This window comes from Tursiops truncatus, chromosome 6, assembly GCF_011762595.2.
Source record: "Tursiops truncatus isolate mTurTru1 chromosome 6, mTurTru1.mat.Y, whole genome shotgun sequence".
Lineage (NCBI taxonomy): Eukaryota > Metazoa > Chordata > Mammalia > Artiodactyla > Delphinidae > Tursiops > Tursiops truncatus.
The window spans coordinates 83,828,975-83,850,178 of record NC_047039.1 but is presented as its reverse complement, the minus strand read 5'-3'; the positions used below and the strand labels follow the sequence as shown (position 1 = coordinate 83,850,178).

Below are 21,204 nucleotides of genomic sequence, written 5' to 3'. Positions count from 1 at the left end.
CATATACACACAGAATTACAATCTGAGATAAATTCTGTGAAGGAAAACTGCAGAGTTCCAAGACAGGACATGATGAACAGATTTCACTGAGAATGGATGGGCAGAGCAGGCTTCTTTGAATAAATGACCTTAATGCTGAGATATGAAGAATGAGTAAGGGTCAGTCAGACAGAGAATGGGGAGAATAGTATTTCAGGCAAAAGCCCTGAGATGGAAAAGGGCTTACAGATTTGGGAAATGAAAATAAAGCAGGTTTTTCTAGGAAGAGAGTGGTGAAATGTGAGGTTGGAGAGGGAAAGAGGTACAGGTACACTTTCAAATTTTATTCCAGGTACAATGGGAAGCAATTAAAGAGTTTTGAGCATGAAAGTGACATAATTGAGTACACAATTTTTAGTACAAGTAAACATGGAACATTTAGCCAAAAAAGTCCAGAAAAGCCAAAGCTAAACTATAGTGTTTAAGATATATAACTAGGTAGTAAAACTACAATATAATTATTACCGTAAACGTCAAGACAGCAAATTAGTCCAAGGGGGAGGGAAGGATGCAGTGGGGTTTCTGGGGGAACAGTGTTCTGTTCTTTGACCTAGTGATGATTACATGGATGTTTGATTTATATTTATTTGTTAAACTGAACATTTATGTTCTATGGACTTCACTATATGTATATTTCAAAATAAGAAAGCATGTTTTATTTTCTTTCAGAAAAATATGGATTGAGATAAATAAGTGGGGATAATAGGTGCAGGTGGCTCAAGAAGCTTGGTTTTGGTGACAGAGGGTGATAATTGTCCCCATATCCATTCTCTCATTCTTCTTTTTGGGAACTGAACACCCTGCGTTTTAGCTGGGCATGATGCCATCCAGGGAGAGAGATTTTTTTTTTAGCCTCTTTTGTCTTAGGTGTGGCTCTAAGTCCACCCATTTCCAGAATGACAAATTGCTATTCTGCACTCTCTCCTTCCCGCTTCCTGCTGGCTGGGCTGTGACTACAGTGGAAGAATCTGCCTTTGACCCAGAGATGGAAGCCACATGTTGAGAATGGCAAAGCTAAGCCCTAGCAGCATCCCTGGACGATTTTATGAAGCAGAGATGTTTATCCACCCTAGGCTGCCCACTTACCTTTGTACTGTTATGAGAATGAAACATACCTCTATCTTATTTAAGTCACTGTTATAGCAGTTTAGCCCATGTACTGATACACTTACACAAAGGAAAGTTGAGCGATATGGTAATACCTTGAGGGGGATGAAGGAACAGAGAAGGGATTTTTAAATAATGGAGACAATAGAGCATGTTTAAATGTTGATAAAAGAATATAGAATAGAAGAAAAGGTTGATGATATAGTAATCCGAGGTTTAAAAAAAATGGAACAAGATCCCTGAGAAGATAGGAAGCAATATAATACAGAGTATGTGTGGAAAAACTGATCTTTGACAGAAAGGGATATTTGCTCTGTTTTAGCAGGGAGAGAGAAGACGACGGGTGTAGCTGTAGGTTGATTTGTAGATATCAGGCTGAAAGATGAGGGAGTTCCTATTTAGTGTTTTCATTTTCGGTAAGAAGCATAAAGCATTAGCAGAGAAGGGACGGAGGGAGAAGCAGCAGTCAGAGTTTTGGTAGAGTGAGAAGGTATGGAACAGTAATTATGGAGAAATGTAGTATGATGAGCAGAGACTGTTGAGTGCCTTTATGAAATGGGTAGTCTTAAATTTAGGGTGTTACAAATCTTCCAGACAGGTTAAATTGTTCAGGGCTTGGCAGAGGTAGATGGATTAGGTCCATCCAGAGCTGGGCTTGCAACAGCCAGGTGTAACAGGTGAGAAGAAAAGGGAGTTTTTTCCAAGGGAAGGATTTTAGTAATAGACCATGGAATCAGGACTGAATAGGGACGAAAGTAAAGACAGAAGGAGACTGATGGTCGAAAGTGGAGAAGATAATGGATAGGGGGTCTCAGTGACATTGAAAAACTATTGTTCTCATTAGCAAATGAGCTGGAACTAACAGAGTTTTAGTTGAATGGTGGATGTTTGAATGAGTGATTCAGAGGTGGCTGAAGATGTCAAATTCCAAGCAGTAACTGAATGTAGGCAGCTGAGGTAATGTGAGGATCACACCTCTGATAGAGAAGAGAAATCTTTACAGAGAATGTGGTAAAAGAATTTTGTCTTTGAAGATGAATTGGAGTTTGTTTAGTAGAGAAGAAGGTAAGGGGGTAGAAGGTAGAAAAGGGGAGAAGGGACAGATGTATAGAGAAAACTAAAGACAAAATTCATGGCATACTGAGGAATAGAAAGCCTAGCCAGCAGTTAGGGTGCATGGGTAGTTCCTGGAGAAACTGGAAATGTAGGGCGAAAATAAATTCTGAAAGAATAGGTATGGAAGTTCAAGTAGTGTTGACTTGATTTTAAAGCCCAGGTTGTCAATCATAATGTCACTAGACACTGGTATGTATAGAGATTACAAATAACAGAAATTTTTATCTCATTTCTTTTCTTTGGGACTAATGACTTGTAAACATGTGGATTTGTGATTTTTACAATTCTGGAATATTCTTACCCACTGTCTTTCTCCTATTCACTTTATTCTCTAGAACTTCTCTAGGAAGTTCTTCTAGAGCCTCCATATTGGACCTTTCTCTCACTATAAGATAGGGTGAACACAATCAATTTAATTGAACACAATCAATCAATTGAATCAATGATAAGGAGAACACTGAATCAATTTTAAATCATTAGCAGAAACTAACACACCACTGTAAAGCAATTACACTCCAATAAAGATGTTAAAAATTTTTTTAAATCGTTAAAATTATTTGTAAACATTAGTACTTTGGGTATATATTAAAAGTTATAGCTCACTAGCCAATATCTCATTCCAGATCTCTGCTGTTACAAAGATGAATTAATTCTCTTAGCACCTTAAAGTACACATCCAGATTCAATGTCAAACACACAGATATTTCTCAAGTACTTTTCATCTAATCTTAACCTGTATTTTTAAGTTTCAGGACTTAATTTCTTTCTTGTCCAAGTCCTGAAACCAAATATAAACAATAATGTATTTCCATTAAAATGTGTAAGTAAATTGCAAATTAAGACTAAGATTAACAAACTTCCTTAGGACAAAGAGTTCTTTTTAAAGTTTCTGTACTTAAGGGGAGCTTGGAGCTTACCTATGATAAGCTTGTGAAGAGCACCCTTATCTCCATTAATAGCAGCAGCATGAACTTGGGATGCTAATGAGGAACCAGGAAAGAACAAGTTCTCTGACCTGTTCATAGTCTTCTCAACAACTGGAACAACCTGAAATGATGATGCAACCAATAAGTATCTGTAGGAAATCCATCTCATCAGTTCTAAATGGGTACGTTATAAACATGGTTTACTAGAAATATTTCACCAGGATTCAAAAAGTCTACAGTCCTAGTCTTAGAATTGCCATAATGGAGTAAATTAGGTGACCCCTTGTACAAGTTGCTCATCTGTAAAATGAAAGGATTAGATGCTTCAAGACCCTTCTCAGGGGCTGAGAAAAAAAAAAAGGCTGAATATTTAACATTAGACACAGGGTCCAAAAGTCACAGTGACTTGCTAAGTTAATACAGGTGATTTGATTCCACATAATACTAAATATTAGAATTGATATTGGGAATAAAGGTGATGACCAAGCCACAAAATAGGTATGATGTGAACTTAATTGTCAGGTTAGAATTACCTAGATTTAAGCACTAAATTAGAAGGTACTTCATTCTTTCTCTCATGCCCACAAAAGGAGGAATTTATATTTGTTCTCCCCTTGTGTCCACCAGGGAAATATACCTAGTTAGAGATCTTGACCTTAGGAGCTTAACTTGGAAACCACATCATTAGGATAAACCATTTTTCATTAAGGAAAAATTTTGCTTTGACTGGTAGTCTCATATGGTTTGATAGAACCTTCTAGAAATGCATTAGCTGCATAGGAAAATAGTGAGTTCCTTATCATAAGAGTGTTTAAGCAGAGGCTGGATTATGTCAGAAATGCAGCAGGAAGAATTCAAGCATCTGATGGGAAGGAAAGAGGGGTAGTTTCATCAATGATCTTAAACTTCCATCCTAAAGCAAAGATGCTATATCAAAGTTCCAAAGTTGAATGCCTACAAGGATCAGGGAGGTAACAAGGGCAAGAAACATGGGGAGTCATGGGGAACATGGCAAAGTGGAGCATACGTACCTATCTAAAGGGAGCAGCTGTTAATTAGCTACAGTTAGTATCTGCAATAAGGGTAAGCAAGCCCTCTTCTGATTTTACCAGAAACTGACACTCCAATCTCTGTGACTCCCAAGGATCTGAGAGCTTTGTAAAATAAATTTATCACAACTCATGAGCTAGTACTTGGCTGTCATTGATGAAGATTTTTGGTTCAAGTTCTGCCTTAGAGTGAAAGCATTTTCTTAATTTTGGTAAAGTCAGCTCTTCATGGCTTTATTTTGCTGACAATCTGAGTTAACGTCTTGGCAGAAATGGGCGTTTTGAGAGACTCTGTCATGTCAGAAAAACCAGTCATATGCAGGATTATATTAAAGTGACTTGAAAGAAGCTACAAAACAGGGGTGGAGGTGGAAACACGGTAGAGGAGTAATTGCACTTGGGATCAAGATCCAGTTCTGTTAATAATATGGAGTGAACACTTAGGCTGCCTCAGCTCTGCTTTTCTGTAAAATATGAAACATGAAATTGGTACACCAAGTTGATCATTCAACAAGTTGAGTGCCAACTATGTGCTAGGCACTGTACTGAACTCTAATACCTATCACTTTAGACTCTAGGTAATCAGAGTATTATGCACATAAGAATCACAAAAAACTTTTGAAAATAAACTAAAAATTGTACCTGTTATATATTGGGTTGGCCAAAAAGTTCGTTCGGTTTTAAGTACAAATAAAAGGCATTTTTCATTTTCACGAAGAACTTTATTGAAAATCGTATTCACTAACCAAATGAAATTTTTGGCCAGCCCAATATATTTATATATACTTCATCTCATAATTCTTAGCATTTAGCACAGTAACAGGTGCTAGTGTTCAGTGAATGTTTGTTGAATGAAAAGTCATAGGCTGAGTGCTAAGTCCAGAGGGTGAGCAGGGTCAAAGTTTAGTTTCTTGGAGTAATGAGTTCATACTCATGAGTCTCTGCTCTTTTTTAATTCCTCATTTCTATCTCTCCGTCAGAAAGGTCACTGAGTAGTATAGATATAAGAACACTGGACTAGGAGAGAGGAGACCTAAATAAAAATCTTGGCTCCATCACTGTTTAATTTTGTCAGCCTGAGAAATCCATTCTTTAAGGTCCCCCCTCCTTTTTTTAAGCTCAAACGCATACGTTTTTTTTTTTTTTAGCGCTAATGCTATTCGTAAATTTTTTACAGATGAAAATCAAAACCACTTTGTTAATTATGAAATGCTATACAATGCAAAGGTATAATCATCATTAACTAACTATAGAACAAGCCAGTGTAATAAATGCTCTAATAATTAAAACCATAGAAAACTAGTGGTGCTGTAGTCATAAGCAAAGGAAGAGTAATTTTGATTAGGACCAAATGGTTGGTTGTTTGGGACGTTCTCAGGGATGGCGACATTTGAGATGGCTATCCAGGTAGAGAAGGGGTTAGGGCCATTCCGGGCAGCAGGGAAGGTGAAGCAAAGGCAAGGAGTAGGGAGAACCACAGAAGAGTTAAATGCCTCACGGCTACTTAGTTGTGAATTGTGTGGCTACGATTGGGGGCACGTGGACCTGGCTGGGTGTTCGTAGATGAGGCTGGAGAGCTAACGGGGGCAGCCAGGTTGTTCCTCAACTGCTTGGCTAACGAAGTTTTAAATTATCCTGCAGGTGTGATCCATGCATTAGTAGCAATCACTCTCGCGCTGAGCTTTTCAGTTTACAACGTGCTTTCCCAGTCCATCCCACATCTATTCCTTACAGGAGCCCAAAGAGACAATTAGGGGTAAGTCATTGACACATTCCACTGAAACCCAGAGGGGTGGCTCGGGCTTTATAACGCAAGAATTAGCGCAGAGAGAAGAGGCAGCAGGCGAGGAGGCCAGTGATGGGAGGTTCAGGCCACAGCCCAGGACAGGAGGGTCGTGAGTTTGAGGCAGGGGCCAAGCAGTGCAGATCGATAGGAGCCTCCCCAGCCAGGCCCCCTCTTACTCACCCTCGCCTCCTCCAGGACTCACGTCCTGGGGGCGGCTCCAGGAGGCACGACCCCCGCTGGGCCGCCCCTCCTGCCAGGTCAGGCCACTACATCCGGCTGGGACAGAGCCCACCACGCTGAAACTGGCGGAGCCCCTCGGAAGGCCGCCCGAGACGCTCGACCGCACAGCCTTCTGGGAATTGTAGTTCCCGCCCTCCGCCCTTTCTATCCCACAGAGCCCCGCGCGCGGCGGGCTCGTTGGACCAGGGCCGATAGCCTGATGGGAAAAGAGTTCTTGGTGCCCAATGACGTGCTCTTTGAGAATGGGGCAGGACTACATATTCCGATGTGCTCCGAGGTAGGCAGGACCCGGAAGTGAGGGTGTGCAAGGCCTCTCTGGAAGTTGTCCCGGGTGTTCGCCGCTGGAGCTCCGGGTCGAGAGGACGAGGTGCAGCTGCCGGGAGAATCCTCCACTGCCGCCGGCTCCCGGAGCCCAGCCCTTTCCTAACCCAACCCAACCCTGTCCAGTCCCAGCCGCCAACGCCAGTCCCTGCCGCGGACCCCGGCGTTACCATGAGTCCTGCCGTCTTCCTATCCTTACCCGACTTCAGATGCTCCCTGCTGCTCCTGGTGAGTGAGTAAAGGAATGACAGACCCTTCGGCAGATATTCGGATGGCCTGCCGCCCTCGCCGAGGGGGACACAGTTGCCGCTACCCTTGCTTTCCTATCTTTTCCCCTGGTGGCGAGGAGTGCACCCTCCCCCGCTGCCTTCATTCTCGGCATCCGTCTGTCAGCTTCCCAGGCCCGGGGTTCCCGAGGCCTGAGAAGCCACGGTCGGAGGTGGGACCTATAAACCGGAGATTAGCCCTGGGAGAAGGATCTGTGGGAGGGTCACGGCGAGCAGCGCCCCTTCCCCTGGAGTTCGGAGGTTGTTTCAGTCCAGAGGGCTCACGGACTTTGCGGTAGACTGAGTACAGAAGGTCGGGGCATAGACCTACTGTTCCCTCCCACCCCCTCTTTTTGGGAAGAATGTGAGGCCGACAGGTGCTGGGGTCTTGTGCATCTCGCTCTGGAGCCCTAAAACGGTGCCCGGGTCGGCGGAGGCTTCTGTTGTGGCTTGATACGATTGGTTGGGAACCCGGAACTGGAAATTGGTTTGGTGTCCACTGGGGGAGAAAAGGTTTGAAGGGTGGAGGCTGTGATTACCAGAAAGCCTCAGCTCAGAGCCGCCCTCAAATCTGGTTATACCTCCCGAAATTTAAACAGAGTTGTTCTTCAGTGCTCCTGATTTGTGAATGACCAGGTTTTCTGCATGCATGTGCACTTATTCCTTAACTTCCTCACCGGCTCAGCACCATCCCATCTTGTAAAGGAATCTTCCTACAGTCCCTCTTCCTCCAAATACATCTTGAGGGTGCAGCCTAAGTGATCCAGGCTGCAGGTCAAATTGAGACAAAAGTAAAGGACTAACTCCAGGTGGTAAAATGATGGACCTTTAACTGAGCTAGTGTTATAATACGATATTTGAAGTACTTTAATTGTAGTAGGTTTTTAAAAAGCTAAATTTAAGGTGAACACTAAGTCAAAATCAGTCTTGACAATGTAAAAAAATATAATTAAATGACTCAGGAAGGCGTATAGCTGGTTACCAGCAGAACTGGGATTTGAAGCAGATCTCTTGACTCGCAGTGCTTATTCTGCCATATCACGTTACATTTTTAATATTTGTGTTTGAAATAGTTTCTCTCTCCCTCTCCCTTTTCCCTCTCTCCCCATTTTCCCTTCTCTCCCCTCTCCTTCCTCTCTCCCCTCTCTTTTCTTTGTGATTTTCAAGTCATATTCAAAGGCCATACACAGTATTTGGACCTTTTCAGAGGATAAGTGCTATGAAAACTAAGGGGAATGTCAAAGTACTTTTGAGAACTAAAAGTTGCATATAAACATGGTGATGTTAAATGATGAAGTGTCTTATTGGGAATTCTTATAATTATATGGTAATGAATGGCTTCTGTATAGAGGAAAATACTCTGTAGAGAGCTGTTTCTTGGTAATTGCATTATACTCTGTGGCTCTCTTCCTTCTAGCAGTACTGGAATAATACTCATTGTTATCAGAGACCACTTTCTCTTTAAGGATAATAGATACTAATCTTTCCATATCCATGGCCTGAATTATGAGTTGTTTGCCAGAAATTACTTATAGGTTACAAAAAATATGAAGGGCAAAAAATCTTAAGAGATGGGAAAGAAAAGTTGAAATACTGAATAGGAAAACTACATCAGATGCACTGTTTGGTTGTAGAGCTAAGTTTAAGAAGGAGAAAAGAATTTATTTTGAAATAACTCATACTTTTTATAGAAAACCTACAAACCCTGTTAAGCATAGAAAAGAGTTTTTTCTAATACTTTTAAAATCTAGTTAACATTTTGTATACTTATCTCTCTGAGTAAATGTAGAGGAATAGAAGACATTTTCGAGAATACCTGTAAAGGTTAGTATGCTGGAAAATAAAGCCCAAGAAAAGGTTTAGTAAGCCAGAGTTACAAGTCGAGCTAGATTCAGTTTGAACACAGTATTTACCAAAGTAGTTTTAATAGTCATATACCAGTTAGCAAATATTTATAGAACATCTGTCTGATCACAGTTTGAAATACTTATCTAACTGGCAGTTCTGTTCTATTGATGGAAACTGCTTACTCAGTATCCCACCTGTCTAAAAATATACCCTTTATCTTCTCCAATGTGCTTTCTTCCTCCTCCCTCCAACTTCCCCTCTCAGACTTCAAGTTTATTCCCTCCCACATACAGCCATTGAATATCCAAGTTTCCCCCTAGCTGAGGTCATTTTTTTCCTTAAATGGCCTGCTATAAGAAGCCGTATATTCTCTTACCACAATAATTTTTTTTTTTCAGGTAAACTGTACCTCAGCCCTAAAGAATTAGATGTATTGAGAGTTAGTGGTGTTCATAAGATAACAGCAGGAACATAAAATCCTAAACTTCTGCAGGCAGGTAGTGGTTTTTTTTCCCCCTGATGTCAAAAGCATGTTGGGACATATCATTCTATGCCTAAAAAGCCTTTCTGGGATGGGTAACTAAACACAGAAGTTCAGTGTGATAACTTTTTCCCCCTGAGCTTTTATGTATAGATATCTTTAAAGTCAGGGTCTTAGAGAATGAGTTCTTTTATTTCAGGCTTGCTTTTTGAAACACCCCCATTGCCTTTAAATTATTTTTAAACTCCACTGAATTTGCAGCATGTCTTGGACAAAGTGTGGTAGTATAGGGGTGCACTGATTTTGGATAAATCTGAAGAAAAATTTGAGTCACCTGGCAAATGCAGAGAGGCATAATTCTCCTGATACCTTTTCTGTACCTCACGAATATTTATTGTTTCTGTAATGGTTTGAATTGATCCATTAGGTATGTGATTACAACTTTAGTTTCTGAACTGTATAATCTCTGCCTCCATAACTGTTCATCATATTTTGTGGATGATTGGAATGCTGGAGACAGCAAGGTTTCTCTGCTAAAACCCCATGTATATAATGTCTGGATTGGGAAATTCCTTCCCAATTGTGTGCTCTTTTAAGGAGAACTGAGCTGCCTGAATTTGAGGAAAGCACCCAGCCAGATGTATCTTGGCATTATCTTTTTTTTTTTTTTTTGCGGTACGAGGGCCTCTCACTGTTGTGGCCTCTCCCGTTGCGGAGCACAGGCTCCGGACGCGCAGGCTCAGCGGCCATGGCTCACGGGCCCAGCCGCTCCGCGGCATGTGGGATCTTACCGGACCGGGGCACGAACCCATGTCCCCTGCATCGGCAGGCGGACTCTCAACCACTGTGCCACCAGGGAAGCCCTCGGCATTATCTTTTCATTTTGCTTTGTGACAGTCATTACTTGGCAGCTTATAGGATAAGTTAAATGGACATTTCATTTATCACTAACCAAAGGATCAGTTACTTATTAATTAGCCCTTTTCTGCTTATCTTTCTACCTGAGATGGGTTTATTCAGGATTAAAAGTGATCATTTTCCCCTTAAATTAATTATTTCTTAGCAGTTGTTCTTCCTGCATTGGTTGTATACAAAAGTTTTGAAAAGCTGAGATAAGAGAAATAAGACTAAATTGGAATGAAGTTGTCTGATATAGCCTAAATGACCTTCTGTGCTTCAGAGGTTTGTAACCTGCTCCAGTTGTTTTATTGAGAATGCTTTCTTGTTAATCACTTAATGGTTTATGTTTATAGATCATAAGTTGTTACTAGCTCTAATTGCCTTGTGCCTGGACCTTAAGGCTTTTACCATTATTGCTCCTGGTTTGTTCAATATGTATAAGAAGCCAAGAAAAGTTTGCTTAGGAAACTAAGTAAATCAGAGAGCTAAGTAAACATTTATTTAACTTTATAAGTACCTTAAAAATAAGTACAGTAGAATTCAGAGATGTCACTTTTAGCCATTAGTGCCAATGATAAATACTGATTCCTACCTTCAAGAAGAATACTTTTGGAGACATGTAGTTCCATTCATAACTCAGTGAGTTATTTATCCTATTGACATGACTTGCCCCAGATCAGTGGTTTACAAAACTTGGTGGCTCATTGGAACTGCCTGGGGCAGTTTTAATACAATGATGTGTAGGCCCTACATCAGGCTAGTTATATCTGTGGGATCCAAACACTGTTCTTTGTTTGTTTGTTTTTAATTCCCAGGTCATTTGTTTTTTCTTTAGTATGTCTCTCTAAAAGATAAGAATTAAACAACAAAGCAAAAACCAGAATGCCATTATCACATCTAGAAAAAGTCACTGAAATTTCTTTATGTTATCAAATATCTAGTCAATGTTCAGATTTTCTTGACTGTTTCAAAGAAAAAAAAAATTTTTTTTTTAAACAAATTGAACGTTCAAAGCAGGAGCTATATAAGGTTCATACATCCCAATAGGCTTATATGTGTCTTATAAAACTTTACAAATCTATAGGCTCACTCTCCATCTCATTTTTTTCCCTTGTAATTTATTGTTGGGGAAACTGGGTCCTCTGTCCTGTAGAATTTGCTACATTCTGAATATTGCTGATTGGATCCTCATAGTGTAGTTTCATGTTTCTCTGTTCCTTTTGTTCCCTATAAATTTGTAATTAAATTTATGTGGGCTTAACCATCAACTCAATATATGGTTAGGTTCATTTGTTTCATTTAGCTTTCAGTTTTTTAAAAAATATCTTCTAATATATAATTATGTAAAATTTACTGCTTCCAAAGCAGATCTTTAAAGCAAACTATGTTTACAGCAGGCCACCTTCTATCCCTGTCTATTCTACTGCCTTAACTTCCTCCTAATACAAGAGACATTTAAAATTAAAAATTTTTTTAAAAATTCTTCCTTTTAAAAAGAAAATGTAAGCAATCTACTTGCACTTATATATTTGTGTATATTTGTTTCTCCCTCCCCTTGATAAACTCTAGCATATTATTCATACTTTCTCTCTCCACCTCTTTCTGTCCCCTTTTAAAGTCTATAAAGTGTATCCTAGAGGTCAGAATAGAAATATTCCCTATTTCTTTTAAACTGCTTATTGCTCCTCTGGGTAGATGTGCTACTATTGTTTCCATTCTTTTGCTTTAACAAATGTGTTAAACTACTTTGCAAAACTATTTTTGCTAGTGTATCTTTGAGATAGATTCCTGTAATTGACGTTGCTCAGGCAAATGGTAAATGTATTTGTAACTTTGTAGATGTTGCTAGATAGTGGAAGGAATTTTGCTGTTTTGAGTTCTCACCAACAATGTAACAGACTTTTCTCATATCCTTGCTAATAAGGTTGATGTCAAATGATTGGGTGTTTGTCAATCTGATAGGTGAGAAATGGTATCTCAGTGCATGTTTTTTTTTTTTAGCTGTTGGGGGTAGGAGTTTATTAATTAATTAATTAATTTTTGCTGTGTTGGGTCTTCGTTTCTGTGAGAGGGCTTTCTCTAGTTGTGGCAGGGGGGGCCACTCTTCATCGTGGTGTGCGGGCCTCTCACTATGGCGGCCTCTCTTGTTGCGGAGCACAGGCTCCAGACGCACAGGCTCAGTAGTTGTGGCTCACGGGCCTAGTTGCTCCGCGGCATGTGGGATCCTCCCAGACCAGGGCTCGAACCTGTGTCCCCTGCATTAGCAGGCAGATTCTCAACCACTGTGCCACCAGGGAAGCCCTATCTCAGTGCATTTTAACTTGATTCTCTTTTCATATGAGCTTTTTTCTGTGTAAAGGCCATTTGCATTCTTTGACACAGAGTTCTTAACCCTTTATCTCCTTAGTTGATCCACGGATGCAGCCAGATTGAGAAGCACTGGAATATATTACTCTATTCAGTAATATTTCTGTTGGGTTAAAACTTGTAAAAGCCTTGGAAAAGATGTCTGATTGTCAGTTAATTGAAAACATTTTCCACACTATAGTAGCTCAACTTTTAGATGCACTACATCTTACTTCATTGTTTGTTAAAATACTATTATTTTAATATAAATTATGGTATTTTTAATATAAAATATGGTTATTGGTCATCTCCAGCTTTTCACAATTGTAAAAAAAAAAATGTACAAATGATACATATACAATGATGTTCACTGCAGATCTCCAAATATATCCTCAGGTTAATTTTCCAGAATTGTATTTCTTAGATCCTATGGTATATCTTTTATTTAGGATTTCTGATACATTGTACAAATTTGCCCTGCTGAAAAGTTGTACAGACATTTATTTCTGTCAGCAGTGTATGAGTGGCAGGGCAGGAATACAGACATAGACATAGAGAATGGACTTGAGGACATGGCGGGGAGGGGGAAGCTGGGGCGAAGTGAGAATAGCATTGACATATATACACACCAAATGTAAAATGGATGGCTAGTGGGAAGCAGCAGCTAACACAGGGAGATCATCTTGGTGCTTTGTGACCACCTGGGTGGGATAGGGAGGATGGGAGGGAGGCTCAAGAAGGAGGGGATATCGGGACATGTGTATGCATATGGCTGATTCGCTTTGTTGTGCAACAGAAACTAACACGGTATTGTGAAGCAATTATACTCCAATAAAGATGTATTTTTTTAAAAAAGGGAGAAACACTTTGGTATTATGCAAACAAATTAAAGCAATTTTTCTGGAAAAAAACCCCCAAACAAAACTGTATGAGTATGCCCACTTCCTTACACTCTAGTTACAGTGGGTGTTTTTGTAGTCTGTGCCAATTTAGTAGACCAAAAATATTATCTGATTTAAATTTACATTTCTGTGATTACAACCAAAGTTGATTTTTTTCATATTTATTAACCATTTATATTCCTGCTTGAGTATGTATGTGTTTATGTTAGTTGCCCCCTTTTCTAAAAATTGTTTACTCATTCTTCTTCCAGTAATTCAGAATAGATGTGCTCACAAGATACAGTTTAAGAACGATGGAAAGTGTTATTTCTTCATGTAGTGTCCATTCATGAGGTAGCATAGTGCAAAGAATACTGGACTAGCTGTCAGGGCATCTATGTACAAGTTCCACCTCTTCCATATACTTGTATCTTTGGATAAATCACCTAACTAAATTTTTTAGTCTATAAGTTAAACTTACTGGATTTGATGATTCAGTGATTCTTTGTGTAGTCTATTATGTTTTTTAAAAAGGATATTCCTGTAACTCCCTTAATTAATAAATTTATTATTTGATTGGGTATTTCCCCCCAAAATTTGCTAGCTTTGCAGGTCTGTGCCCCATCACTCTGCTATCCAGTGTAAGGAGTGGCATGCTTTGGCCACAGCTTTTCTGATATTACTGCACTGTATTTCATTTAACCAAGTAAATGAAAAACAGTTTGACTTTTCACAGAATTCAGTGCTCTTTAACCTACCTTTGATTCCATAGAGAGGAACTACCTATGGCCCAGGCTGCAGGAACTTTATTTCTTTGGTATTTTTCTTTCCTTTACTCCTAGCGTTTGAATGCCTGTTTGCTGTCTGCTGTGGAAAAGAAAAATATAATTGAGATTCATATCATGCTTCCAAGGAATTTATAATTCAGTGGGGGAGATAAGATGTGTATGTAAATAATTAGAATTCCAAAATGAAAGTGATAGGTGCCCTTAAGGTATTTGTAGAAGTGGGTTGTAGATCTTGCTATACAGAAATGTGGCAGTGAGCCTGGGCATCACCTGGGATCTTCTTCCAGTGTCCTCACCCCAGGCCTACTGATTCAGAATCTGCACTTTAACAGTGTACCTAGCTGATTCGTATATGCCCATTAAAGTATGAGAAGTACAGCTGTAGATGTTTGAAAAGAAGCAAATTTATTCTCATTGGCAGAATCAGAGAAATCTTCTTGAAGGAAGATAAGAGTAGAGCCTTGAAAGGTTAAATTGATGGGTTAATTTTCAGGCTTGAGTGGAATGAATAAGAAGGCTTGTACCCTTCAGTAACTTTAACGTGAATTGGATACCTGCTTTTTTAGTTTCATTTTTTTTTAAGGAGTCTTGCTGTGTGGCTTACTGACATGGCCAGATGTCAGACTTGGCCCTAAAGAAGCTGGCAAACCCTTTGGCCAGTTTCCATTAGAACAGCTCATTATTATCTTAGCCAAAATAAAAATCATGGTCTTTAGTGGATTCTCACCAGCTTTCCGATTACTCCACTCAAGAGGAGAGGGACAAAAAAGGGACTTTGGAGAAGTTTCTTATGTAATGCCATGGATCTTAGGTCTTGGTTCTATTCTTGTAAAGATTGCAGTCAAATTGTAACTGCTTTGATTCCCACGGTAATATTGTGGTCAAGATCTCTGATTCCTCTAGCTCTGTGATTTTCTTGTTATGTAGAACCTTGAACATTATATATATATATATATATATATATATATATATATATATATACACACACACACATATTTATTATTATTATTATTTTGCGGTACGCGGGCCTCTCACTGTTGTGGCCTCTCCCGTCGCAGAGCACAGGCTCTGGACGCGCAGGCTCAGCGACCATGGCTCACGGGCCCAGCCGCTCCACGGCATGTGGGATCTTCCCAGACTGGGGCACGAACCCGTGTCCCCTGCATCGGCAGGCGGACTCTCAACCACTGCGCCACCAGGGAAGCCCCAACATTATATTTTAATGTATCTAATTTTAGGCACCTGAGTTTGTAGACATGAACATTACTAAAATAATAGAGAAAAACAATGAAAATGAAGGAAGAAATCATCTCAGAAAAACATTCTAGTATTGGAGCTAAAGAAAACTGCAGGGTGAATAGTAGAGTGCCAATACTTCGCCCATTTCTTCCTCAAGATTATAAGGGTCTAGTGGTGGAAGCTTTGGTAACTGGATTTAAGAGATTTTAGAAAAAGGTCTTTAGGAATCAGAAGAATTTTTGACCCTGGAAAAAAGGAATTGGAGGACTTTTTATTTCTATGGGACTCTATCGTTAATGTTTTGCTCAGTTCAGTAGGCGGGAAGGGATATAAGAACCATTACTGGGTCACAGGCAGTATGATGACGGAAGTTATAGTTATCTAGAATTGTACTGTAAACTTAAATTCATTAAAATGGAATAAAATAAAAAATTCCGTTCCTCAGTCACAGTAGCCATATTTCAAGGGCACAGTAGTCACATTTCAAGGGCACAGTAGTCACATGCAACTAGTGGCTACTGTATGGAACAATCCAGGTGCTGAAACATTTCCATTGTTGCAGAAAGTGCCATTGGATAGGGCTGGTCTAGAGCTTTGCTCTTGCTGTCTGTCTCAGAAACCAAGACAAAGGTGAGGTAAAGAATGAGGAAAATGCCTCAAATAGTGTTTCACGGCTTGTGAGGGACACATATTTTACCTGTCCAAGGAATAGCAATAACCTGGAAAAAAGCGTCAATAATCTTATTAGCACAGATTTGGCTTTTGGTTGTTGCCTAATGGCAAATTTAGGGAGGCACCAGAGAATACTAGTTAAAACTTGAAAATAAGAGTTGGAGTGTTAGTATTTTTCTTTTACTAGTTCACAAGGTCATTTAGGGCAAATCTCTTTCCTTCTTGAGGGCTTAGTTTTTCAACTGAAAATTGAGTAGGATTGCATAGACTGTTTGGAGGAGTCTAGCAGACCTTCCAAGTGGAATGTGACTGGGACGTTGGGACTTGATGGCCTACAGTTTGTCTCTGTGATAAAGTCCCTTTTGAAGTCTTCATTTTTAGAAATGATATAGAGAAAATTTTATTAAGTACGTACCTACATTTTTAGTTAGTAAAATTACCTGTAAAAAGATGGCCTGTTGATAACATTTTGTTTGCCTCAGGTATCAGAAGGGTACCTTTGCCAGGAACTTAATCTTCTAATTTGATAAACTCAGAAATTACTGTGCATCTCTCTTCCTGCATACTTTAAAAAGGCCAGAAGTTGTATGAGCTCATGAAGACAGGCTAATCTTTAATACATATAGCAGTTTTCTAAATTTGAGCCAATTCCAAAATGTGAAGAAAGTATGATTTAGTGATGGAGTAGAGATCGTGAATAAGTTTATAAGGTAAAATATTAAATGGAGTTAAAATTTCTTGGCCCTTTGGACAAAATACTCATATTTACATGCCTGCTGTTTAGGTGTTTTGTTGTATTTGAAGTTTTGTAAAATGTAGGGGGAAATGCCAACTCTTAAAATATTACTGACACAACATTAAAGTCTATCTGTGAGTAAAGAACAGTTTCAGTTGTGAATCTGATCTGAGAGAGAAATTTGGATATTTCTCAATTCCTTTCATTTTATTACTATGGTTCTGGCTCAATTGCAGTAAAATTCCAGCTAGCTGGTAAAAGCTCACGTTTCTGTAATGACTTCACATTCTGAAAGAGCTACATTTTTTTTTTTTTGTAGTCAAAATAATTCTTTGAAAACAGCTACTAAAATTGACTCATTCCTCAGTTTCTAGCACCAGTATTTAAGAATGGATACTGGGCTTCCCTGGTGGTGCAGTGGTTAAGAATCCTCCTGCCGGGGCTTCCCTGGTGGCGCAGTGGTTGAGAGTCTGCCTGCCGATGCAGGGGACACGGGTTCGTGCCCCGGTCCGGGAACATCCCACATGCCGTGGAGCGGCTGGGGGTCCGTGAGCCTGCGCGTTCGGAGCCTGTGCTCCGCAACGGGAGAGGCCACAACATTGAGAGGCCCGCGTACCGCAAAAAAAAAAAAAAAAAAAAGAATCCTCCTGCCAATGCAGGGAACACGGGTTCGAGCCCTGGTCTGGGAAGATCCCAGATGCCGCGGAGCAACTAAGCCCGTGCGCCACAACTACTGAGCCTGTGCTCCTGAGCCCTCGAGCCACAACTCCTGAAGCCCAGGCGCCTAGAGCCTGTGCTCTGCAACAAGAGAAGCCATCGCAACGAGAAACCCATGCACTGCAATGAAGAGTAGCCCCCGCTCACCACAACTAGAAAAAGCCCACGCACAGCAACAAAGACCCAACGCAGCCAAAAAAAATAAATTAAATAAATAAGATTTTTAAAAAGTTATTAAAAAAAAAGAATGGTTACTGATTCTCATAGGAAGTCTTGTGATCTGTTCACAATTAACACAAGTACCAGTATTGCAAAATACTTGGTTCTTTATTTAATCTTTGACTGAACAGTTTCATATATCCTAATTTTGCTTTAGAACTATAAAAACTGTGCTACATTTTAAAGCATGTTCTATTTATTTGTTTTAGAAATTGTCCAGTTTGTTTATTATTTAATTGTGCCTGTACTCTGGTCTTATAGCGTATCTTCCAGAGGTAAAGTGAAGTATTGGCTGGGCCAAAAAGTGCCTTGGGGTTTTTAAGTAAAAATAAAAGACACATTTTTTCATTTTCACCAGGAACTTTATAGAACAACGTGTTCACCCTTTTGTTCCACTACCTTCTGCCATTTTTCAGGCAACTTCATAATTCCATCTTCCCAAAACTTTTTATCTCTTTGAGCAAAGAACTGTTAGAGGTGCCTTTTACAGTCTTCCAGGGAATTGAAATTTTTCCCATTAATAGAATTTTGTAAAGACTGAAATAAATGGAAATCTGAAGGTGCAATGTCTGGTGAATACAGTGGATGAATCAGAATTTTCCAGCCAAGTCGTAACTGTTTTTGCCTGGTTATCAAAGAAACGTGGTCTTGCGTTATCCTGATGGAAGATTATGCGTTTTCTGTTGACTCATCCTGGATGCTTTTCCTCGAGTGCCGCTTTCTGTTGGTTTGATTGGGAGCACTACTTGTTAGAATGAATCGTTTGGCTTTCCGGAAGGAGCTCATAATAGAGGACTCCCTTCCAGTCCCACCATATACACAACATCACCTTATTTGGGTGAAGACCAGCCTTTGGTGTGGTTGGTGGTGGTTCATTTCATCTGCCCCAAGATCTCTTCCGTTCCACATTGTTGTACGGTATCCGCTTTTCATCACCCGTCACAATTTGTTTTAAAAACGGAACATTTACATTATGTTTCAGTAGAGAATCACATGTGGAGATACGGTCAAGAAGGTTTTTTTCCGCTTAACTTACGTGGAACCCAAACATCAAAGCGATGAACATAACCAAGCTGGTGTAAATGATTTTTAACGCTTGATTTGGACATTTTGAGTATGTCGGCTATCTCTTGTGTGGTATAAGAAGATTGTTATCAATTATTGTTTCGATTTGATCGCTATGAACTTCAACTGGTCTACCCAACCATGGAGCATCGTCCAGCGAGAAATCTCCAGCACAAAACTTTGCAAACCACTCTGACACGTTTAATCAGTCACAGCACCTTCTCCATACACTGCACAAATGTTTTTGTGCAATTCAGTTGCGTTTTTACCTTTCTTGAAATAATAAAGCATAATATGCCAAAAATGTTGCTTTTTTTCTTGCATCTTCAGTATTAAAATGGCTACACAAAAACTTACCAATTTTGATGTCTTTTTTTAAATGCACGCTGATATGATAGCTGTCACAATACAATCTAACAAAATTGCTTTGAATGAAGTTGAAGACAACTAAGTGCTACTAGGGCCATCTTATGGAAAAAACCAAATGAACCTTTTGGCCCACCCAATATTTTCCATTAATAATAACTTGAAAATATATCAACTAAAGAGAAGACTTTTAGGAGAATATTTAATTTAGGAGTCAGAGATGTGGGCTCAAATCTTGGATCTGCTGCTTTTCACCTTTGTTATCTTGCCTGTTAACCTCTGAGGAATAATACAGGTTTTGTGTCTGACTTATAGGAGATGTTATTTGCGTGCTTCTATGATTTTGTGGAACAAAAAGTGTTAAAAAGGTATCACGCTTTCTTATTCTTAGATCTTAGTTTCTAGTACAATTACACAGGTTAAGTGCTTAATAATAATTTATTGTGTGTATGGAAAAAAGAAAAGGTACAGCTAGGGTAAGGAGGATCAGGAATGTCCAGGGGAGTGGGAGTTTGTAAGCATCACCAAGAAGGTGAGCCTTGAACTAGGTGAGGAAGTTAGTCATTTGAATTTCTAGGGGGGAAGAGCCTTCCAGGCAAGGGCATTAGCCAGTGCAAAGTTCCTAAGTGTCACAGGCATATTCAAGGAGCAACAAGGAGGGCAGTATAGCTGTCATGCTGTGAAGAAGGTGCAGCGTATTAGAAGATTAAGTCGGGAATTCCCCGGTGGTCCAGTGGTTAGGACTTCGCACTTCCACTAAGATCCTGCATGCCACGTGGCTGGGCCACAAAAGAAAAAAATTAAGTCATGTAGCTAAAACACAGCTTCCAAAACTGTACTTACTATGTATGTTGTTTGCTGATGTTTTCTTTTTTCTTGTTTTCTATTCTGTGCTTTGTTTTTTTAAAAAATCGGGTGATCTGACCCAATAAGGTAGAACTCCATAACAGGGTTGCTGGCAATATTGATCTCCTCAGCCCTGGCCCAGTTGGCTCTGCTGGGAGTTGCCTTGGCTGTTTACCCCAATGTTCCCCCAGTTTGCTATTTTCAGAATATTCCCTATGTATGACAGGATGGGTCACAACCTGCAGTCGTAATAACTTAAACTGTGAAAACAAAAGATTTCCTGACATATTTTTTGATTCCTGAAAGCAGTATACTTTCATGGTACAGAAAAGCATAATGAAGAAAAACCACTGATAACATTTTAATGAATATCCTTCCAGTTCTTTTGTGTGCATATTGAAAGGACTTTTAACAGTAAAATGTACGTTTTGAACAATGTAGGGTTGGGCTCTCACTCTTGTTTGGTCGTGGTGTAGAGTGGTAGACTGCCAGCTACGTGGGAACAGAAGATGATGCCTGTGTGTATACCTGTGCTTGTACTCATAGAACTTGGAAATGGCACTGAGCTTGACCACTTAACTTTAGAAAGTTACTTAACCTTTCTGAGCTTCTTTTTTCTCACCTTTCAAATGAGGATACAGCCCTCTTTTGAAGAATTCTGGGAAGACAAAATGAGACTGTTTATGAACGTGTCCATGGTACGTTGTAGGCACTTAAACTTTTCCGACTTCTGTCACATCATAGGTGTTCAATAAATGTTGTTTAGATGAAGGAATCAGTGAGTGAATGAATGATTGAATACATTTGCTGTTTTGGGTAACTTTCAAATTGTCCACCCTGTGGTATTAAAATTGTGTACACTGAAGTAATGAGCTGGCGTGACTAGCTTCCAGCCCCCTGTGGTCTTCTGATGATAATTGCACTGTCAGTATTATACTAACAAAAACAGCTTAAAAATGTGACCATGAAGTGAATAAATTATCTGTCTAGTTCTGTTTTATAACTGTACTTAGTTTTGTACTTAAACTCAGTATATAATGATGAAAATAGTTTATGGAAACAGTTGTATTTTGTTGTACAGACCACTGGTTTTAGAATTAAAAGAGACCTGGTTTTGAACCCTGTTCTGCCACTAGTTTGCACAAGTGACTTAGCCTATTTGAGTCTTAATCCTTTAGCAAATATTTGCATATACTATATGTCACATACTGTATACTTTCATTTTCCTCATTTATAAAATAGGGATAATA

General features: G+C 39.6%; 2 protein-coding genes across 5 annotated transcripts in view; one reads left to right on the top strand and one right to left on the bottom strand.

Moving 5' to 3' along the window:
• Positions 1-6,392, bottom strand: part of INVS (inversin) — a 143,154-nt gene extending 136,762 nt beyond the window's left edge. For 3 of the 4 annotated variants that reach the window (XM_073806335.1, XM_019948910.3, XM_019948911.3), the window contains exons 1-2: positions 6,204-6,391; positions 3,180-3,309 (exon numbers count right to left, since the gene is read on the bottom strand). In XM_073806335.1, the coding sequence (XP_073662436.1) occupies positions 3,180-3,285 (106 nt within the window). In that variant the 5' untranslated portion in view covers positions 3,286-3,309; positions 6,204-6,391. Of the gene's footprint in view, positions 1-3,179; positions 3,310-6,203 lie in introns of all 4 variants that reach the window. The other variant, XM_073806334.1, reaches the window with a different exon arrangement.
• Positions 6,393-6,516: 124 nt separating this feature from the next.
• Positions 6,517-21,204, top strand: part of ERP44 (endoplasmic reticulum protein 44) — an 89,141-nt gene continuing 74,453 nt past the window's right edge. The window contains exon 1 of the mRNA XM_004311117.4: positions 6,517-6,812. Coding sequence (XP_004311165.2) covers positions 6,756-6,812 — 57 coding nt within the window. The 5' untranslated portion in view covers positions 6,517-6,755. The remainder of the gene's footprint in view (positions 6,813-21,204) is intronic.